A 19618-nucleotide genomic window follows, 5' to 3' on the forward strand; every position below is an offset into this window, starting at 1 on the left:
ATGGCTGTTAAGAGAACAGGACCAGCAAATCCTGTCTGCTCTCTGCTGTCCCCTCTGATGGCCTCCACGGGGGAAGGGAACTAGTGCTAACTTCTGAGGACACAGACACAGGCAGATGGGGGTGGAGCTGGGGCACAGCCAAGCTGTGTCTGGGGCAGGGGGCTCTAGGAAAGCTCTTTGCTGGGCCCTACATCCCCTCACACAAGCAGGCTGTGGTGCCCTGTCCACTGGAGGCCACACTGCAGCTGCCTAGCTGACTGTGCAGCATCCATGGCAATGGGAACTGATGGAAAGAGCCACACGTCCTGTGGTTCTTGCACTGCCTATAAGATCTCCTGATGTAGGAACAGACAACCCAGACCTGGCCATGAATGCCATTTGCAGTGAACCAAGATGCAGGATCTCTCCCTGCAACTCTTTAAAATAGACAAATCTTGTAAAACTCTCAAGTGAAAACTCATGCAGCTCAAGTCGAGGTTGGCAAGTTAGGCTGGAATCTCAGTGTCTGGGAGCACAAAGCCACCACAGCCTCCACAGAAACAGGATTGTTTCCTGCCCTAAATTCCCAGCCAACTTTGACAGCACAGTGAGGATGGTTTCAGGGGGTCTCACTTGTCAGTGATGGACATAGGAGGGGCAAGCAGAAGTGCTGGGGGATGCCAGGGCAGGTGGAGGGGGGTCCCTGAAGCTGCAGCAGCAGTAATACCCCCAAATCTGGGATGGGGTGCCACTAGGGAGCAGTGTAGACCCAGCTGAGCATACAGAGGGGAGATTAAGTGCCTCTAACAGGCGGGGGTGGGGGGGTGGGGTGTACCTCCAAAACCAACCAGACCCTGGCCACATTTTGCACTGTGCCCCGGTGGGTGGCAGGGCATGTCTGACATGCCAGCTTTTCCTGGCATAAGGAAATGGTCCTCATTGCCACAGGCTAGTTGACTGGTGCCAGTGTTCCTAAAAGCTGTTCAGCAAATCCGATTAACGTTCTGTTTTATCCCTCAAAAGGGAACTGTGCCAGACAGGTGAGAGCTTTGTCGAAAGTCAGCATTACCCCTACATGGCTTACAAAGTCATGGATTTCATGAGGTAGATTTTAAAGACACCCTCTGTCACTCAGTAGGGCCGGTACCACTGTAAAAACAAACACTGGAGAAACAAAGAAGGTGAGCAGCCAACTTTAGAAAGCAGGAGCAGAGGTTGGCAAAATAGGACAAAAAGCTTCTTTAATTCCCTTCAGTATTTACAACAGTGTACAGGACAGTATCCTATGCATTTGAGGAAACCAAGTATCGATGTTCTGACTGAATTTGTTTTTAGAATCTTAGTTTCTGTACCTAAGACCTCAACTACACCAATGAAAATACCCTGTGCAGCAAAGCTTCAGTTTGAAAACTTACAGTGTCAGTTCCAGGTCCCAGTTTCCCCCCGCTCATTCCTTACGTTAAAGCAATAAGCATTTTAATTCCAATTTCAGCTCAAAAGTTTTACCAATAAAATAATTATCTTAGTTACAACTACTTAGGACAATTTTGTAGTCTTAAAAAGCAAATTCAGAAAAATTGGAAATTACTTAGAAAGGCACTGACATTAGCAAAAGCATTGTTACAGTTTTTCACCTTGTGTGGATGAGCTAGCTATCGCTGGGCCTCGAGGCTCAGCTGTCAGTGTTGACTTCTGCTTCAGCCCCGTCTCCCATGCCTGCAACGCACTGCTCTGCCACACAGAGATCCTGACAAGGTGGGACACATGAGGGGCCATCTGCGACATGCCAGTTTATGCACAGGGATCCTCAGCCTGATCTTCAACACACTGTGAGCCCAGGAGCTGGTACATGCTGGCTCACTACTCACTGGCTGGAAGGCTTCCGTTTTCTGAATGGTGACTGCAGCAATAACCAGGGCATCCTGGCTGGCTGAAGGGAGAGCCCAGGAAATCCGAGCCAGCAGTTCAGTTCTGCCAGTTCCTCCTCCCTTGCTCGCTTTTCTGTCATTCCTAACCCAGGCACTGCTACCCAGTGGTCTCTGTGTTCGGCATGTTGACATTTTCTAGGAAGTGTAAATTTTCCAAAGAACATTGGTGTTTTCTAAAGTTCTTGTACCCTCAAGGCAAGGATGGATAAATTACTCAGAATATCTTTTAACGAAATTTTACCAATGAAATACACCACCCTCACTTCTTTGGAAATGATGGAACTGGGTGCTGCCCAGACCTAAGGGGTGGCGAGCTGGGCCACTTGTGCCATCCTACAGAAGTGGCTCCTGTGGGCAGGGCTGTAGCGCCCCAGGCTGGGCGAGTGGGTGGTGTGGCCAGGCTTCACAGGGCTTCTCCCAGGACTGTTGCTGGGTGGATCAGACAGCTGAGACTTGAACTTCCCCTTTAGAACAGGGCTTGGCCAGCTGTGGAAGAAAGGCATGTTAGCCACGCGTGCGTCTGGCAGTGACCCTCCAGAGAGCCCCAGGTAGGGCCGCTGTGGCTCAGAGAGGCTTCTAAACCCCAAACTTGAGCTATGGAAAAGTTCAAACTCAAATGGGGACATCTGGGAAACCACAGCCCGTGTCAGAGTGCCCAAGTTCAGGTCTTGGCTCCACTCTGACTCAGCCGCCTGAGTCCCTGCCTCCATGCAGGAGTCCTGACATGAGTTCCTGGCTGGTGGGTATCTAAATGGGGAATTTGCAAAAGGGACCCCTGCATCTTTATCTGCTTCTCAAACAAATGGGCTGGCATAGATCTCCCACAGGACCCCAGATGGAAGCCCTGGCCTGCATTTCCACCCAGTTGGGGATCTCTGCTGTGCTATGGCCATGACCCTGAGGACCAGACCAGCTTCTGGGGAGCTCTTCGTTAGAGGACATGAGACTGTGTAGGAGTGAGAACTGGCCCTTCTCAGTCATGTTCCCATCCCCGTACCTCTGCCTGTCGGAAGGTGAGTAGCCCAGGACAGCACTCTTCCATTTGTGCACGGCTGGGTACCACCGAGGGTCCACATCTGTGCATTCCAGAGCTGCCAGAACATCCCGGTCCAGCTTGGACGGCATCTCCCTAGAATGCACATGGTCAAGGTAAAGCATGTCTCACTAGAAGCTGGGACTTCAGCCAGCGACAGAAACCTCCCATCTGGGGGTCTACCCCCTCCACGGTCGGGCTGGCAGGAGCCCGAGTACTAGAGCTCTCCCAGGCACATTAACCAAGCAGCCAGACTAGAACCAGAGCTGCAACATGGGCCCCAACAGCCCCACAGGCCGTGCAAGGATCAAAGTGATTTAAGAAGACAAGCAACTGCTGGCCAGTGACTGCCTGTCTGCAGAGGGAGTTACTGTGGGACCAGCCAGGGGGATGGCTGAGGACAGCTGTCTTAGGCGAGTGCAGGAGAGGCAAGAAGGGCTGATCATGGCACATCCAGCTCTCAACTGCAGTGCTGCAAAGCCAGGAATTTCCACGATCGGGAATAGGAATTCAGACAATGAAATTCCCACGACCAACACAGTTACTGCTCTGTGGGAGCAGAGCAGGCACACTCATGAGAGGGAGGATGCAAGGGGGAACCTCAAATGAGCTACCTACCCAAAGAGGAAGAGCCTGGAGTCAGGGGAGGAGCTGGCTGGACACCTGCCCTGGGCCTTGTGTGGGGGGCTGCTGGGCTCTAGGGGCAGCTCAGCAACTCCAGCCGACATTTCCTGCTCCATGTCTCTGTGGTTCTTTTTGAGCCTGTGAGCAGCAGGTGGAGATGGTAGCAAGTCACATTCTGCCGTGTCCATCCTGGGAGTTGGCATCTTGTTATCCTTGGTTTCCACGTATTTTTCAGGTGTCTTGGAAAAGCTGCCTTCTGGACTTTGCAAGTTCAGCTTATTGAAGTCCACAGTCAGCTCAGAGAGAGGTGACAGGAGGTCTTCTCCTGCATGGGAGGCCTTTGGTCTGCTGCCCCCTGGGTCCTTGCTGGGACTAAGGAACCCGTTTCTGCTGCTGGCGCCTCTGCTAGGGCCCAAGGCTTCTGTCAAGGCCACATTCTGCTCCAAGGAAAGGGGGCCACATGAGTCTCCCCAGGCACAGACTGTAAGCTGGCCCAGGTTTCGAGCTGCATTTTGCTGATTCTTCATTTCTTCCAAGCTCATATCCTCTTCATCTAGAAATGCCCCCACAGAGACGGAATTGCTGCCCTTTGCCCTGTCTACAAGAAGAAAGGAGGGCTTAGGCATGACAGGAAGCCTTACTCCGAGCTGCAGGACCCAAGCACCCTACAGCTCTTTACTCAAAGCCTCAGTCGACAGAACACAGACCACCCGCTTCACTCCCAAAAAAGGCAGGCAGAACACTGCATGGCGAAGAACAGCTGTGGGCCAAGCATCCCACATGGTGGGGTGAATCGCACCTTCTCCCCTCTCCCACTCTGACCAGTGGATCCTGAGCCAGGCTGATGTGTTCCAGATGCAGAACTGGCCCCCTCAAGTCTACAACAGAATCAGAAGCAGCCCTGGGGGCGGCCCTGTCCTCACACAGGTGTGACATTCACCACCCTCCCCTTCCACAGCCCCTTGGTGTGACTCGGAGTGAACTGACATGAACCTTGACTCATCAGCCCTGTCCCATGGCTCAGCCTCTGCAGTGTTCTGCCTGTGCTGCCAACCCCAAGGACACCAGGGTCACACACCTGTCAGCTAAACATCTTTACGGCAGTGGCACTATGGTGTAGCAGGCTAAGGCTCCCAACTGGAGTCCCAGGATCCCAGATGGCACCAGTTCAACTTCCTGGCTTCTCTACTTCCAATCCAACCTTCCACTGATGGCCCAAGTGCTAGGGCCCATGCACCCACTTGGGAGACCTGGATGGAGCTGCTGGCTCCAGTGCGGCCATCTGGATAGTGATCCAGCACAGACACTATTTCTTTCCTTCAATTCTTTCAAAATAAATGAATAAATCTTACTAAAGAAAGAATAGGGCCTGGCATGGTAACCTAGCAGCTAAAGTCCTTGCTTGAGTGCACTGGGATCCTATATGGATGCCGGTTCTAATCTTGACGGCCCCTTCACTTCCCATCCAGCTTTCTGCTTGTGGTCTGGGAAAGCTGTTGGGGACAGCCCAAAGCATTGGGACCCTGCACCCGGGTGGGAGACCTGGAAGAGACTCCTGGCTTCGGATTGGCTCAGCCCTGGCTGTTGCGGCATGAATCAGCAGATGGATCTTTCTCCTTCTCTCTGTATATCTGACTTTGCAATAAAATAAATAAATCTAAGAAAAATAAAAATAAGAAAAGTGTCTCTTACTGCCAGTAAGGTGCTTGTTTCTCTGTCCCCTGGAGAACATCTCCATTACCTATATCACTCTTGGGGCGTATTTCCATACTTTTTGTTTTTAAAGATTTATTTTTATTGCAAAGTCAGATATACAGAGAGGAAGACAGATGAAGATCTTCCATCTCATGATTCACTCCCCAAGTGACCACAATGGTCAGTGCTGCGCCAGTCCAAAGCCAGGAGCCAGGAACCTCCTCCAGGTCTCCCATGCAGGTGCAGTGTTTCTAGGCCTTAGGCTGTCCTCCACTGCTTTCTCAGGCCACGAGCAGGGATCTGGATGGGAAGCAGGGCTGCCAGATTAGAACCGGTGCCCATATGGGATCCTAGCTCGTTCAAAGCAAGGACTTAAGCTGCTAGACCACCGCGCCAGGCCCACATTTCCACACTTTGAAAGCACTGTCCTGTCTAGGTTTTTTCAGTCAACCACAGCCTTTCCTTTCACTGCTGTTGCGGTGTGTGCTCTGGATGGGATACGTATACCCTGGAGCTCTGCCAGGGGCCTGCCTGGCTGTTTAACTGCAAACATGCATCACACACAAACCCAATAAGAAGAATTAGGTCTGAAATGTTACAGGCCAAATCTCACCAGTGCCCCATGGGATGCCACCACACAAGGGAGGCTTCACCACCACACCACAGCACCAGCCCCTTGGATGGTGCAGGCTGTCAGTCCAGTACAACGTGTGTGCATGGGGGAAAAGGGGTGCACGATACACTTTGAACAGGAGTCCGTGTCATGTGAAAACTACGATGCTGAAAGAGGTCTGGAGGTCTCCTGTTGGAGTAGTCCCACTGGGCTAGCATGGCCACAGCCCTAGCCACAGCACTCACCAGATGCCAGGGTCCTGTCCCCCAGGTAGGCTTCCTTTTCTGCTGTTTCTTGTGGAGCATTTTTGCCCAATTCCTGCTGAGCAAGATAATCTTCTAGTCTTTGCAGTCCCTCCTGGGAAGACAGATCAACAAAACAGCCCAGAAATTCCCAGTATTCAACCCAGGGATACCCCAGCTCATGAGCTAGCTCCCTGTAAGAAAACACAATTAGAACAAACACTCAAGGACAGCACAGAAAATGGCCACGGCTACTTCACGCTCAAGCAACACTGGAACTCTCAGTTCTAATTCTACTTTCATTGGCACATAGTTGTATAACCTTATTTCACCCGAAATGTGTTTTCTGAATCGGTGTTTCCCTAACAGGATCGGCCCAACAGTCTACCCTGAGACCGGTTTTGTGATAGATTCAGTCAGTCAGTCAGCCCTGACATCCTCACTCCAATAAATGTGTGAGCTGAAAGGTCACACACACAAATTCCACCAAGAGCATGCTCTGATGAAACAGCTGTAGATGATGTTGCCTCTGACGCTGGTGTTGGCCACGCCCTTCTCAGGTTTAGTTCCAAGACCTGAAACTGGGTATGTCCCCTGACAGCTTCTGAAAGCACTGCGAAGCTGCACTGTATGGCCCTGCGTTTGTGAGCTCTTTCTGACCAGCTATGTTTAGTCACACTTGCCTCTAAGCCACCAAGAGAAGGGGGGATCTTAGTAGTCTGTTTCCTTGGGAAAACAGCCATATTGCAATACCTCGCTCCTGACAATAAGCCCCTCGGGAATGATCAGGGAAGGGCCTGTTCAGCTTGGGATTCTGCATCGCACACTGCACAGTAACCTCTATGAGGAATTGGATCCTAAGCGAAGGGCCCTGGCTCTCCCAGTAATGCTTCCTAGGTTTGTTATTTTGAACAAAGCTGTAATTTGGGTTCCACCTTCAAATAAACACAGCCACACAGCCACTGCACACTAGGTGGGCGATGTCCCCGTAAGTACCTGCCCACTCTTTCAATGCCTCTCTCTGGGTCAGATTTTCTGACGCTGTGAAAAAAACCTGCTTTCTCTCGTGGTGGAGTCTTCCAGAGTCTGCGAAAATCTTCTGCCTGGGAAAACAAAGTGTAGCACATATTGCACACACTCCTCCAGCCTCCCCTTTCCGCCCCAGGCAGTGTCTCATGCCTGCCTGGCCCAGGAAGGGAGTGGCTCTTCTCAGGTTTGAGGGTCACATCTGGCCCAGGAGGGCACCACTCGAGGGGTGGCCTTGGAGCTGACAGGCAGCACTGGACGTCTTCCTCCACAGCACACACAGCAGCCACTCGTGCACTCACCCTAACTCAGCGCAAGTCTTATTTTACAGTGGCAAGTATTTGGAAAGTTTCTGTCATGAGATTACAAGCAAATCAGTGCATAGAATAGTTCAGCTGCATAAATTGTTACCTGGAAAGGCAGCATTAAGAGTGTGGGTAAATGGGCCTGGCACTGTGGCCTAGCAGCTTAAGTCCTCACCCTGAACACCCAGGATCCCATATGGGCATAGGTTCTAATCCTGGCAGCTCCACTTCCCAACCAGCTTCCTGCTTGTGGCCTGGGAAAGCTAGTCGAGGATGTCCCAAAGCCTTGGGACCCTGTACCCACGTGGGAGACCTAGAGGAGGTTCCTGGCTCCTGGCTTCGGACTAGCGCAGCTACGGCCATTGTAGTCACTTGGGGAGTCAATCATCGGACAGAAGATATTTCTGTCTTTCCTCCTCTCTATATATCTAACTTTGCAATGAAAATAAATACATCTGTAAAAAAAAACCGTGGGTAACGGTGGACTCCACCACTCAGTATGATGGGTTCTTGCTGAGACATGGGTAAAAGGGAAACACCTTGCACAGGGAGAAGCAACCAGAGGAGCCCAGGGAATGGGGGAAATGTAGAGAACCCCGATACTGGCAAGGTGCTCAGGGAAGGGCCTATGGACTCTCAGCATACCTTCTCCAGCTAACCCAATAGCAGCATGGCCAGCAACAAACATTTCTTAAGCAGATGTGCCCATCCCATCCCTGGTCACCAACTCACTGGTCGCTTTGCTGCCTTCAGGTTTCCCGACTTGGGTCTCTACTAAGCACAAATCAACAGGCTGGATGACAGCAGGACAGTGTGGGGACAGGCAGGAACTGCTTTCAGAAGCCTCCCTAGCAGCTCACCTTGGATGGACTCATGGGCCCAGCAAAAGCTCTCAGGGTCAGCACAGGGTCCCGGGGGCCACCTCCTGAGTGACCATGGTGAGAGGTTGCAGCTGTCTGGTCTGATGCCCACGGCTCTCCAATGACGGGTGAGGATGTGTCTTCTGCTCTCAATAGCGGTACGTAATAGTGACCTGGGGGGGGGACATGGGGTCAGCTCCAGCCCAGCAGTGTGCCAGGTCTGCAGGGTGGTATGAGAAGGGTAGAGGTGGACTCTGCAAACAGATGGCATGGGCATAAACCACCATGGGTCCTGGAAATGCAGGCTCAAAGCAAGACTGCCTCAAAGTAGCACTTTCTTAAGTCAACCAGCCCTGCTTTCTTCCTTTGCTGAACAAGAAAGAATAGAAGGGGAGAGGGATTGGTGGATGTCAGCATCCCCAGGTGTTTAAATGAGGCTAAACCAGTGACAACAGCAGTGTGCTTCAGGGGCTACTTCCCCTCAGTGACAGGAAGCCTCCTCAGAGGTGAGTCAGGCACATACAGAGAGCTTCATCTGATTATTGTCACAGAGTTCCTCTTAATGTTGACATGTCCCAGCAGGCCTGACAGGGTGGGCTGAGACCCACAGAGCAGAGCAGTCTGTCTGTCCAGGCAATACATCTGTATGTCTCTAGGTCTCACCTCTGCTCACAGCACCCTCGGGTCCATTTCCTTCCTGAGCACTGCAGTCCATTCAGGCAAGAGTCTCACGGGTTTAAGAGGAGACCAGAGCTTTCCCCAGCGACAAGGCAGGCTGGGAGAGTGCAGACATCAGATGGCAAGGGGTGGCCTCGAACTTACTGTGTCTGCTGTTGGCCACGAGCTCACTCAGTAGCAAAGAAAGGGGGAAGCCCACCCACAACCAGCCACCCTACAGGCCTGGCGACTCCTATCCTCTGTGGGAAGAGAAGTCCCAACACACAGTGAGTGTAGTAAAGGGCTGCACCTGGAAACAGAGGTAAAACTGACAGACCCCGAGACTAGGAGACCTGCACTGCCTGAGAAGGCATGGCCACTGGGGCCACTCCATCCCAGAAATGGGTATTATTGGGGTGGGGGTGGGAGAAGGAGCCATGAGCACTAGTCAAATGACAAAACCTGAAGGTTCTCTCAAAACCAGCCAATAGCAAAGAAGGAATCAAAGAGGGAAAGCTGCCCCAAGGAGGTGCTAGGTCTCACATCCCACACACCAATGCCCTCACTCACCCTGCAAGTATTCTTTGATCCGCTCCTTCAGCTCCATGGATTTATTTTTGCTTCTTTCACAAATAACCTATTCAAACCAAACAGATCAAATGAACAGTCTAAATCTTAATCTATCCTATCATGGTGATTTTACAAAAAACAAGTTTTCAAGTCGACAAAATATCCTAGCAGCTTTGTGCTACTTTATATCAGAGCATGAGCTAAGCAGGTGTCTGCAGCTAAGAGGTTCCTACACTGGGACTGAGGGGGGGTGGGGGGGGTCCTTGTTGGGGGAACTCCCTGGGCTTGCTTCCTTTCGTACTCCTGCACTTAGGAATGGGCACTGAGACACATCCCAATACGTGAGGGCAGAGTGCACGGCACATCCATGCCTGCCTGTATGTCCACTGCCTGAGAGCCTGCTCTGTGCATCTGTGTGGCCTAAATCTACCACAGAACTCACAGATGTATCATGTCTGTGGCTGCAGGCATCAGGCCCTGAGCCCTCGGGTAACTGTGACCCTCTCATGACATCCTGCGTGAAGAGGGACCTAGGAGACAGACTGACACTTTGAGTGCAAATGAACATAACTGTCTGGGAGGCAAAGTCAAAGATCTTAAAGGGCTGGGAGTGTAAAGTGGGTTACTTGCAACAACAGGCCCATACAGCGAAGTCACATTTTGCATATGTCTTGCCAGATAATCTTGGTTGTACAATTTCCTGGCAAATTTTATCCAAAGGGGCAGGGGGTCCAGGCCAGCCAAAAGCTGCAAGTGGTGGTACAAGTCACTCCTATCTTCCAGCTCTTAGGGTCCCAGCCGCATGTGTCACTCCCTAGGTACATGTGCCTGGGCCACCTTGAGAGCTCACACGGCTCTGGCCTCACAGGCAGGAGAGACTTCCAGGAGTTTGTAGGGAAAAAACAGAAGTAAAAGACATTTATTTTGATGCAAAAATGTTGAAACTAGGCATAGCTGCTCTGAACATTTTTCAAGATCGATTCACTAGGCAGAGTGACATACAGAGAGAAACACATACACAGATCCTTCATCCGCTGGCTCATTTCAACAGAGATGAGATGACTGGGGCCATTCCAGGCTGAAGCCAGATGCCAGGAGCCAGGAACTGCCTAACTAGGTTTCCCATCAAGGTGGCAGGAACCAAAAGACTTGGGCCACATCCACTGCCCCCAGATGCAACAGCAGAGAGCTGGAATGGAAGCCAAGTAGCTATAACTTGGAGCAGTTGGGCCCGGAGCCGTGGCGCAAGTGGTTAAAGGTCCTCGCCTTGCACGCCCGGGATCCCATATGGGCGCCGGTTCTAATCCCGGCAGCCCCGCTTCCCTTCCAGCTCCCTGCCTGTGGCCTGGGAAAGCAGTCGAGGACGGCCCAAAGCTTTGGGAACCTGCACCTGCGTGGGAGACCCGGAGGAGGCTCCTGGCTTCGGATCGGCATAGTATCGGCCCGTTGCGCTCACTTGGGGAGTGAATCATCGGACGGAAGATCTTCCTCTCTGTCTTTCCTCTTTGTATATCCGCCTTTCCAATGGAAAAATAATAAAAATAAATCTTTAAAAAAAAAAAAAATAACTTGGAGCAGTCACTATAGTGTGGGATCTGGACTCCAAGTGCCAGCTTAGTCTGCTGTGAATCAAATCATATACATCTTCCATGGACTCCTCACATAGGGCAGGTGAAAAATCTGTGAGGTCTCAGCACTGCACCAGGTACAAGGGCTAAACACAAATCAGCAGTTCCAGCATTACTGTCAGTACCACCACTACTAGTACCACTCTTACCTCCTCTGTGAGCCTGGGAACTTGATGAAAAACTAACTACCTATCACCAGAAAGCAGCATCTACAAACCAGGTGCTTTTTGGCCCTGGCTCTGTGATGCCGCACTCCTCAAGGTCCTTGGACACATGACTCTCATCCAGTTCCCCGTCACTCCAACAGAGTTGTGCTGCATGTGGTTCTGTTAATGCTACACAGCAACTGCATGTTCATAATTACTTACCTCTTCAGGTGTCTTATTGTATTTATTCCTCATGTTTTTTACAATCAAAGGGTGTGAAGAAAGCACGTTGACCACATCTGCATTTCCAAACTTACAAGCAAAATGTAACGGTGTGTCATAGCCCTGTGAAAGGTGTGGAAGAGGCACTGAGATCCGCAGGACACCCTTGCTGAACATGACACACCACCTCATGCTGCCTAAATCCTTGGGACCCTCCTCGGGGAGACCCAGAAGCAGCTCCTGGCCTCACACTGTTAGAGCCATTGGCTGGAGGATCATCATGCCAGCCCCAGGAGAGATCTTTTACCACTGTTACTCATCTAACTCAACATCAGTACCCTCTGCAACATTTAATTTTTTCCTAGGACGTATTTATTTGAAAGGCAGTATGATAAGAAGTGAAGGAGAAAGGGCCCAGCATGGTAGCCCAGAGGTTAAAGTTTTCATCCTGCATGTGCCAGGATCCCATATGGGCCCTGCTTCCCATCCAGGATCCCATATGGGCCCTGCTTGTGGCCTGGGAAAGCAGTCGAGGACAGTCCAAAGTGAAGGACTGGGACCCTGCACCCACGTGGGAGACCTGGAAGAAGCTCCTGGCTCCTGGCTTCAGAAGTGCTCAGCTCTAGCTGTTGCAGCCATTTGGGGAGTGAATCAACGGATGGAAGGATTTCCTCTCTGTCTCTCCTCTACATACATCTGACTTTGCAATAAAAATAAATAAATCTTAAAAAAAAAAAAAAAAAAAAAGAAGCAAGGGAGACAGAGATCTTTCATCCAGTGTTTCATTCCTCTAATGCGCACCAGCAGCCAGGAACGAGAACCTCCACCTGGGTCTCCCATCTGGGTGGCAGGGACCCATATACTTGGGGCATTATGTGCTGTCTTCCCAGCAGGAAGCTGCATCAGAAGCAGCCAAGTGGGATGCAGGTATCACAAGCAAGGGCAGCTCAACCCATGACGCTACAACATGCCCCAAGAACATCCTCTATTACAGACAGATCAATCTGTCAGAAAGAGACACACGGGTGGTTGGTGCATTTGTGGGACTGAGCCCTGGACCTGGAGGTGACACCTCCTCCAGGAGATGAGCCTGCTGCAGGACTGTGTGCATGGTGTGGAACATCTAAGGCCATGACGGGTGGAGGATACTTCTGACTTCTCAATGTCCTTAGGTCACTGGTCTCCTTTGGCCATTTCCTATGACTGTGCTGGCATAGCCAATCTGTTTATTTTTTTTTTTTTGTCTTGTTGAAGTTACTCCACTTTTCAATTCTGCAATTCAATGTAATGTATTCACTGCACCCTTAAATAAAGCAACAGTGCCCCGACTTAAGAAGTACAATGAGACTCGCAAGACACCCAGCATGTCTTGCAACTTCACTCCCTCCAGCACCCAGGTTGCCAAATCCATCAGCTCTGGGTTGCCCCTGAACTTTCCCTCATATAAAATACACACATCATCTCAGAAAGAGTTCTTATATGATGTGACCACTAAACACAAGATATTAAAATTAATCCCATAGGGAATAGTCCAATGAAATGCTCAGTGGAAAACACAAATGACAAACATAAAATGCTACAGTAAAAGGCCTCAAACTATTTTTACTTCCTTTTCTGCATTTCTGCCACCTGTTCAACCTCTGGTTAAAGCCCAAGAGTGAAGGCTCCGGAGCATCTATTCTCCGTGAGAGCAGCCAGGTGCCCCTGGCCAGCGGGATCCACTTGGTGGATTCTCACTCAACACCTTTGTAATATACTCAAAGAGGGTGCTCAGCACACTAAGACCCACAGGGCATGAAACGCTCAGTAATGCCAGGCACATAGACTTTCAGTACAATATCAGTTTCTACCCTTACTCATCAAAATCAGACACACGAAGGAGACGCACCATCTTGTCAGGAGTGTTCAGATAAAGATCAACAATGTAGTGGATGCGCTTCTGAAGCATGCCCAGGTCGTCATCTGGGTACATGAGCCGCATGAACTCTGGGTTTTCCAGGGTCTCCAGGGTCAGCTGGCAGATGGAAGCCTGGTTCTCCTTGGCAGCAACATGCATGACATTGTACCTACATCCTTCCTGGAAGAAACAGCATGTCCTGAGCTTCCTCTGTGTGACACTACCTGCTCGTGGAGCACTGACAGCATCAAAAGCAAACTCACCTGGACAATGGTGGGATTGTCCCCTGAGCCAATCAGATACCGTGGGTTACTCCAGATAAGCTCAGAGAACACATTCTCTTCTCCCTTCTCCACAGCCTTTCGCAGCTTGGCAGTGAGGTCCTGCGTGCGGGGGGTTTTGTAGCTGTTGGCCCGCTCTTTGTTCACTACATCTGATTCACTCAAACACAAACTTCCTGCTGGGGAGACACAATGCCATTCCACACACTGCCAGTGCCACGCTGAAGGCGTTAAGAAGCCTCCCACCTGGACCATGAGCCATCTAGGAGACCAGTCAGTAGCCACCCAGGCCCTGCCATTGGCACAGCACAGAGCATCCAGACCAGACTGGAGTTCAGCAGGAAGGGATCACTGGGTGAACCTGAAGGGAGGTCAGAGTCCAGAGGTTGCGGGGGAGAGGGAGCACAGGCAACGACGGCACAGCAGCATCATCAGTCACACCAGAACCATTATGTCCACAGCATGTCAGTGTGGGCAAGCCACCCACAGGATTCCCATTGTTGCTGTTGCTAAAGCCTTATTTATTTCAAAAGTTGGGCTAATCCTCAGCCTGTGGTGCCAGGATCTCATTTGGGCACTGGTTCAAGTCCTGGCTATTTCACTTCTGATAGTGCAAGTACTATATGGGAGACCTGAAGGAAGCTCCTGGTTCCTGACCAGCCCAACTATGGCTATTGTCTTGGTTTCTCCTTCTCTCTCTGCCTTTAAAAAAAAAATGCAGCTTAACATACCACACAAGACGGCCCCAACTCCAATCATAGCACCCGAGAAGGCCTAAAAATGTTTTCCTCCAGGGAATTTCCACAGACTGAGAAGAAAATATCAAACTGCATCTAGTTTGCATTCAGGAAGCAGCTGAGTAAGGTTGGGTTGGACAGCAGGGAAGCAAGGTGAACACACCCTTTGACGAGAGCTCAATGCCCAGAAGGAACTGTCCCTCTGGAAGCCCACCAGCTTGGGCAGCACAGCCGTGAGCTAAGGCAGGGGACAGAAGGCTGAGGCCTCCCACTAGGCCCTAGCTCTGAGTTGTAGAAAGGTGCAGTTTGATTTCTGGCTGAATGACTCCCACAGGGCGCCTGGCTTTGCAGCTTCCTGTTCCAGAAGCAGCCGTGGCCCCCATGGGCCAGGATATCAGTAAGGGACCCAGACCGTAACACACACAAGGCAAACACGTGGACTTCTGTGACCACGTCTGCCTTTCTGATCTGAAACAGCCAAACTAGGCTGACTCCTTCCTCCTCTCCTGACACACAGCACTTTTCTCACACACAGCAGTCAGGCTGCTTTACCTTTGAGTCCACCATTGTTGAGGCCTGCTGCACTCCTCGGAGGAGAAGGTGGGAATGAGGCTTTGCTTGGGGAAGGGAAGTAATCACAAATTCCTCTAGCAAATCTCTCAGCATCTTCTCTGGTGGAAAAAGCTTTGAATCGGGAACCTTTGATCATTTTAACAGCTTGCAATGCTTCCTTTTTATCATCATAAACATGGATCCGGTCTGCATGGGAAAAGCAACAAAAGGAGATTAGGAAGTATCTTCTGCACCTGGTCTACCTGGCCCACTCGCTCATGTGAGTGTGGACAAGAGTACAGAGTCCACTGCTTTACCTGCAAAAGAACCTTAGTCACGTATGTGTATAAAAACACCATGTGCATATATAGACATTCCAAGTCCTGAGATACTATACACATTAAAAATTAATTCCAGATGGACTAAAGATTTAAATAATGATCTGTGGAAATACCAGCAAACATTAAGGGACAAGAGTTGTGGTCCAGTGGGTTAAGGCACCACTTGGGACACCCACAGGTCTAGTCCCAGCTGTTCCAGTCTGGATCCAGCTCCTTGCTAACACTCCTGGGAAGGCAGTGGACAACAGCAAGTACACAGGTCCCTATATGGCTTTAGTAGAAAGCCTGATGTTGTAGGCCGATGGAAAGAAACATGTTTTAAAAATATTCTCCTTCTTGGGCCCGGCGCGGTGGCGCAGTGGTGAAGGTCCTCGCCTTGCATGCCCGGGATCCCATATGGGCGCCGGTTCTATACCGGCTGCCCCGCTTCCCATCCAGCTCCCTGCCTGTGGCCCGGGAAAGCAGTCGAGGACGGCCCAAAGCCTTGGGACCCTGCACCTGCGTGGGAGACCCGGAAGAGGCTCCTGGCTTCGGATCGGCATAGCATTGGCCGTTGCGGCTCACTTGGGGAGTGAATCATCGGACGGAAGATCTTCCTCTCTGTCTCTCCTCTCTGTATATCTGCCTTTCCAATAAAAAAATAATAAAAATAAATCTTTAAAAAAAAATATTCTCCTTCTTAATCAGTACTTATCAGTTTTCAAGACAATCCTCCTTCCCGCTGTCCTGTGGCACCCGTGCGCCATGGCCACATTACCGTTTCTCACAGGAAGGTCCTCATACGAAGGGCAGACTCCATAGTACTGCTGCGGCTCCTTGGTAGCTGTCATGCCAGCTCTGTGGGTGCTGACATGGGTTGCAGCACAGAAGGGCACTGGGCAGTTCTTGGATGGCACAACCTCCTCCGGGGGAGGATTCAAGCCCACATCATAACCGAACTCTCTGTCTTCAGGAAGGCTGGCCTGCTCATCTGGAATTCCCACAGCAGACTTCCGTGTTTCTTGTCTGAGTGTCATGCCATCTGCTTCCTGGCAGCTGGGGAAAGAGGAAGACAGCAACCCTTCCTGCTTGAGCAAGGCCTGAGCCAGCTTCTTCTCAAAAATGAACCTTGTGGTTGATGTGATGGGTCCACACGTCAGTCCAGCTTTGACAATCTCCTCTCTCAGGGCATCTGGGTTCAGGAGTTTCAGCCGCGCCAACACAGCATCCATGGTCATTCGTCCTGGGTCTAAGGGAACAGACATCAAGCTGCAGGCTGTGAAGCCGGCACACCCGCAGTCACCTGCACAGATCCAGGACAAGCAGTCTCTGGGTGCTCTGAGAACCTGGTGTCCTCACTCTAGTGTGTTGCCATCACTTTACGTGCACTCACTTGGAGCAGGTCACTCCACAGCTGGCAAAGTACTAACTCTAGAGACCTGTGCTATAGGGACAGCTGAACTTTTCTGTCACTGGTACACCGTGCGGTACCAATGCTTCCAGAGTCATCTGAGAGCCTCATACAGCTCAAAGCACTCATGCACGGCAGCCCTGTGGCCAAGAGGCACAGCAACCCCAATGCAGATGGAACCCTGAGGATAAGTGGCACACGCATAGCTTGGTCAAGTCTGACCACAACCAGGGTTTCGGGGAGGGAGCTTTCCTCTGCCAGGGCTGAGTATTTAAGCATCCTGAAGTTAACAGGTTAAAAATTAGCCTACCACAGACTCACTGAATTTCAAGTCCCAGATGAAGTCATATTGGCAAGGTCAAACCAAATGATTTTACGGGTCTTATATGGGGTCCCCCATGCCTGCTTGCTGGGCTGTGTGGCAGCTGGACTCAGGGGAGTTAGGAGAGACAGGCACAGCAACAGGAGGCCCCAGTGACAGGTCACTCAGATGACCGACCGAAGATGAAGCAGAGAGCATGGTAACCTACTTCTCTTGATGCCTGGAGGCAGAATGGAAGGAGGCAATTCTCTTCCTCAGTCACAGTAAGGCCACCCAACAAGCCCCTGCCACACAGAGATGGAGCAGCTGGGATTAGAACTAGTGTCCCTATTGGATGCTGATGCTGCCAGGCATGACCCACACTGGGGCCCTGCAGTCAGTGTTGAGATCGAACAGGGACAGATGAATAGGCTAGTTAGTCAGCTGCTGCCTGGGACACCCGGGAACCCATACTGGAGTCCTGGGTTCAAGTCCCAGCTTCCTTCCAGTTCAGTCTCTTGCCTCTTCACACCATGGGAGGCAGCAAGCAGGCTCAAGCACTGGAGTCCCTGTGGTTCATGGGGAGGCTTGGCTCAGCCCTGGCTACTACTGCAGGCTGTGACAGGCCTGTGACACCATTAAAAGGAAACCCTACCTTGACTAAAACCAGCTCTTTAGCCATAAGCCCAAGACATGAGCAATGTCTGACCCCACAGCTCTTCACACCCCAGCCTCTAAGGGTGGACATCAGTTTTGCCTTCTACCTGAGGAGAAGCCCTCTCCTACATCAGCACTGGAGGGACCCTCTCTTGCCCTCCCAGACTACAGCAGGGAGGCACAAGGGTGGCTGTCATGGACGCAGGAAGGAGAACCAAGGTTGATTGTGGCATATTCAATACACTCCCAGCAATCTACTCACACACAAGAGGCACATATCACTCATACACTCCACACCACACGATTACACACTATGCAGCACTCACAGTACACACTACACTACAGGCACACCACACTCACACACTCCACACAACATACTTACATACCACACCAACCACACACATACACAACAGGCACACCACACACACACTCCACACCACATCAACCACACACATACACAACAGGCACACCACACACACACTCCACACCACACGCTTACATGCTACGCGGTACTCCCGCCGACACCCGCAGCACTCGCACAGTCCGGGGCTGCCGGGAGGTCGTCCAGGTTGGGCCAGGGGCGCGCGCGTCCGCCGCGCGTCCTCACCGCCCGCCCCTCAGGGCTGCCATTCGCCGAGCGGGAGTCCCGGCCGGCCTTACCCGGGTCTGGAGCTGCGGCCTCTCCGGGCTGCGGGCCGAGCGCCCCGCCGCGGCCCAGGCCCCGGGGCTTCTCCAGCCGCCGCACCAGCCAGCGCACGGCGAGCAGCAGCACCGACGCGCCCAACAGCTCCCAGGCCAGTGCCGCCCACTCGGCCGCCGCCAGCCGCGGCCACAGCATCGCCGCCGCCGCCGAGGAACCCGGGGTCCTGCGCCGCCCGCCTCGCGCCGGGGCTGCCCACGCCCCGGCCTGCCGGAGTGCCGGCTGTAGTCCCCAGCGTGCCGCCAGGCAGCGACGCGGGCAGCCTCGGCGCGGGAGTGGGTCCTCGTACGGGCGCGGTGCAGTTGCGCTGTTGCCGCGCACGGGGCGAGGCTCACGGACGCGAAAATACGGCGACGCGAGGGTGGGGCTGGGGGCGTGGCCTGTGCCTGTCGGGTGCGCCCTACGCCCCGCCGGGGGAGCTGCCCGTTGTCGGGGTGCGGCCTGCGCCCCGGCGGGGGAGCTGCCCGTTGTCGGGGTGCGGCCTGCGCCCCGGCGGGGGAGCTGCCCGTTGTCGGGGTGCGGCCTGCGCCCTGCGCCCTGCGCCCTGCGGGGGAGCTGCCGGTTGTCGGGGTGCGGCCTGCGGCCTGCGCCCTGCGGGGGAGCTGCCCGTTGTCGGGGTGCGGCCTGCGCCCTGCGCCCTGCGGGGGAGCTGCCCGTTGTCGGGGTGCGGCCTGCGCCCTGCGCCCTGCGGGGGAGCTGCCCGGGGACCGCCAGAGCCAAGAGCTGTGCAGGGACGGGAGTTTCCCGGGATTCCGCAGTCCCGGCTTCCAGTGACTGGCCGGTGGGTGACCGCGAGTCACAGGGCGTGGCGGTGGCGCTCAAGGAGGGTGAGGTGCGGGTTGAAGGCCCGGGGCATTCGGGAGGCGAACGGCGCCTTGCAGCGAGGGCTTGTGGAGCGCTGACCCCTGACCACTTGCAGATAAGCAGCGCACTTTTTTAGTTCCTCGCCCCCTGCGCCTCACGTTCACACGTTTAGATCCTAGCCCCCGATAGGATTGTGGGGTGCGGTCGAATCTATCCTGGACTGCTTGAAAGGAGCCCCTGCCTTCCACATCAGATCGAGGAAGTGGACGGTGTTGGGCTTTAAACACACTTGAAGTACTTACACACAGCGGATTCCCGCAGCCAAGTCCTATTTTACCTTAAGCGGAAAACACCAGGTACTTTAGGAGGTTCTTTTATTCTAGCACGGTGCGACCGGGGAGGGAGTGGCATGAGGGCAAAGAGGAAAGAA

General features: G+C 52.6%; 1 protein-coding gene across 2 annotated transcripts; it reads right to left on the reverse strand.

The window, feature by feature from the left end:
* Positions 1-1465: 1465 nt before the first annotated feature.
* ANKLE2 (ankyrin repeat and LEM domain containing 2) lies at positions 1466-18522 on the reverse strand. 2 transcript variants are annotated; one of them, XM_040987179.1, is made up of 13 exons: positions 18345-18522; positions 16094-16558; positions 14996-15202; positions 13689-13882; positions 13417-13605; positions 11529-11651; positions 9533-9599; positions 8306-8478; positions 7111-7217; positions 6114-6308; positions 3559-4146; positions 2905-3036; positions 1466-2393 (listed from the first exon to the last, which is right to left on the reverse strand). In XM_040987179.1, exons 1-13 carry the CDS (start codon positions 18520-18522, stop codon positions 2207-2209), a joined length of 2805 nt encoding a protein of 934 aa, XP_040843113.1. In that variant the 3' UTR covers positions 1466-2206. The 2 variants fall into 2 exon arrangements, with proteins under 2 accessions (XP_040843113.1, XP_040843114.1); XM_040987180.1 differs by lacking the exon at positions 18345-18522 and adding an exon at positions 18184-18306 and having other exon boundaries at positions 3559-4162; positions 6118-6308; positions 13689-13885; positions 16094-16564.
* Positions 18523-19618: the final 1096 nt, after the last annotated feature.

This window comes from Ochotona curzoniae, unplaced genomic scaffold (assembly GCF_017591425.1).
Source record: "Ochotona curzoniae isolate NIBS_2020 unplaced genomic scaffold, NIBS_Ocur_1.0 contig_46, whole genome shotgun sequence".
Lineage (NCBI taxonomy): Eukaryota > Metazoa > Chordata > Mammalia > Lagomorpha > Ochotonidae > Ochotona > Ochotona curzoniae.

What these genes read in the sequence shown, in the direction of transcription:
- ANKLE2 (XM_040987179.1), bottom strand. Translation starts at nt 18,522, where the DNA reads ATGCTGTGGCCGCGGCTGGCGGCGGCCGAGTGGGCGGCACTGGCCTGG. An exon ending in GGCCCATGAGTCCATCCAAG is followed by an intron (nt 7,218 to 8,305) that starts GTGAGCTGCTAG and finishes TTGTTTTCCCAG; the next exon opens with GCAGAAGATTTTCGCAGACT. An exon ending in TCACCTTCCGACAGGCAGAG is followed by an intron (nt 2,394 to 2,904) that starts GTACGGGGATGG and finishes TTTCTTCCACAG; the next exon opens with CTGGCCAAGCCCTGTTCTAA.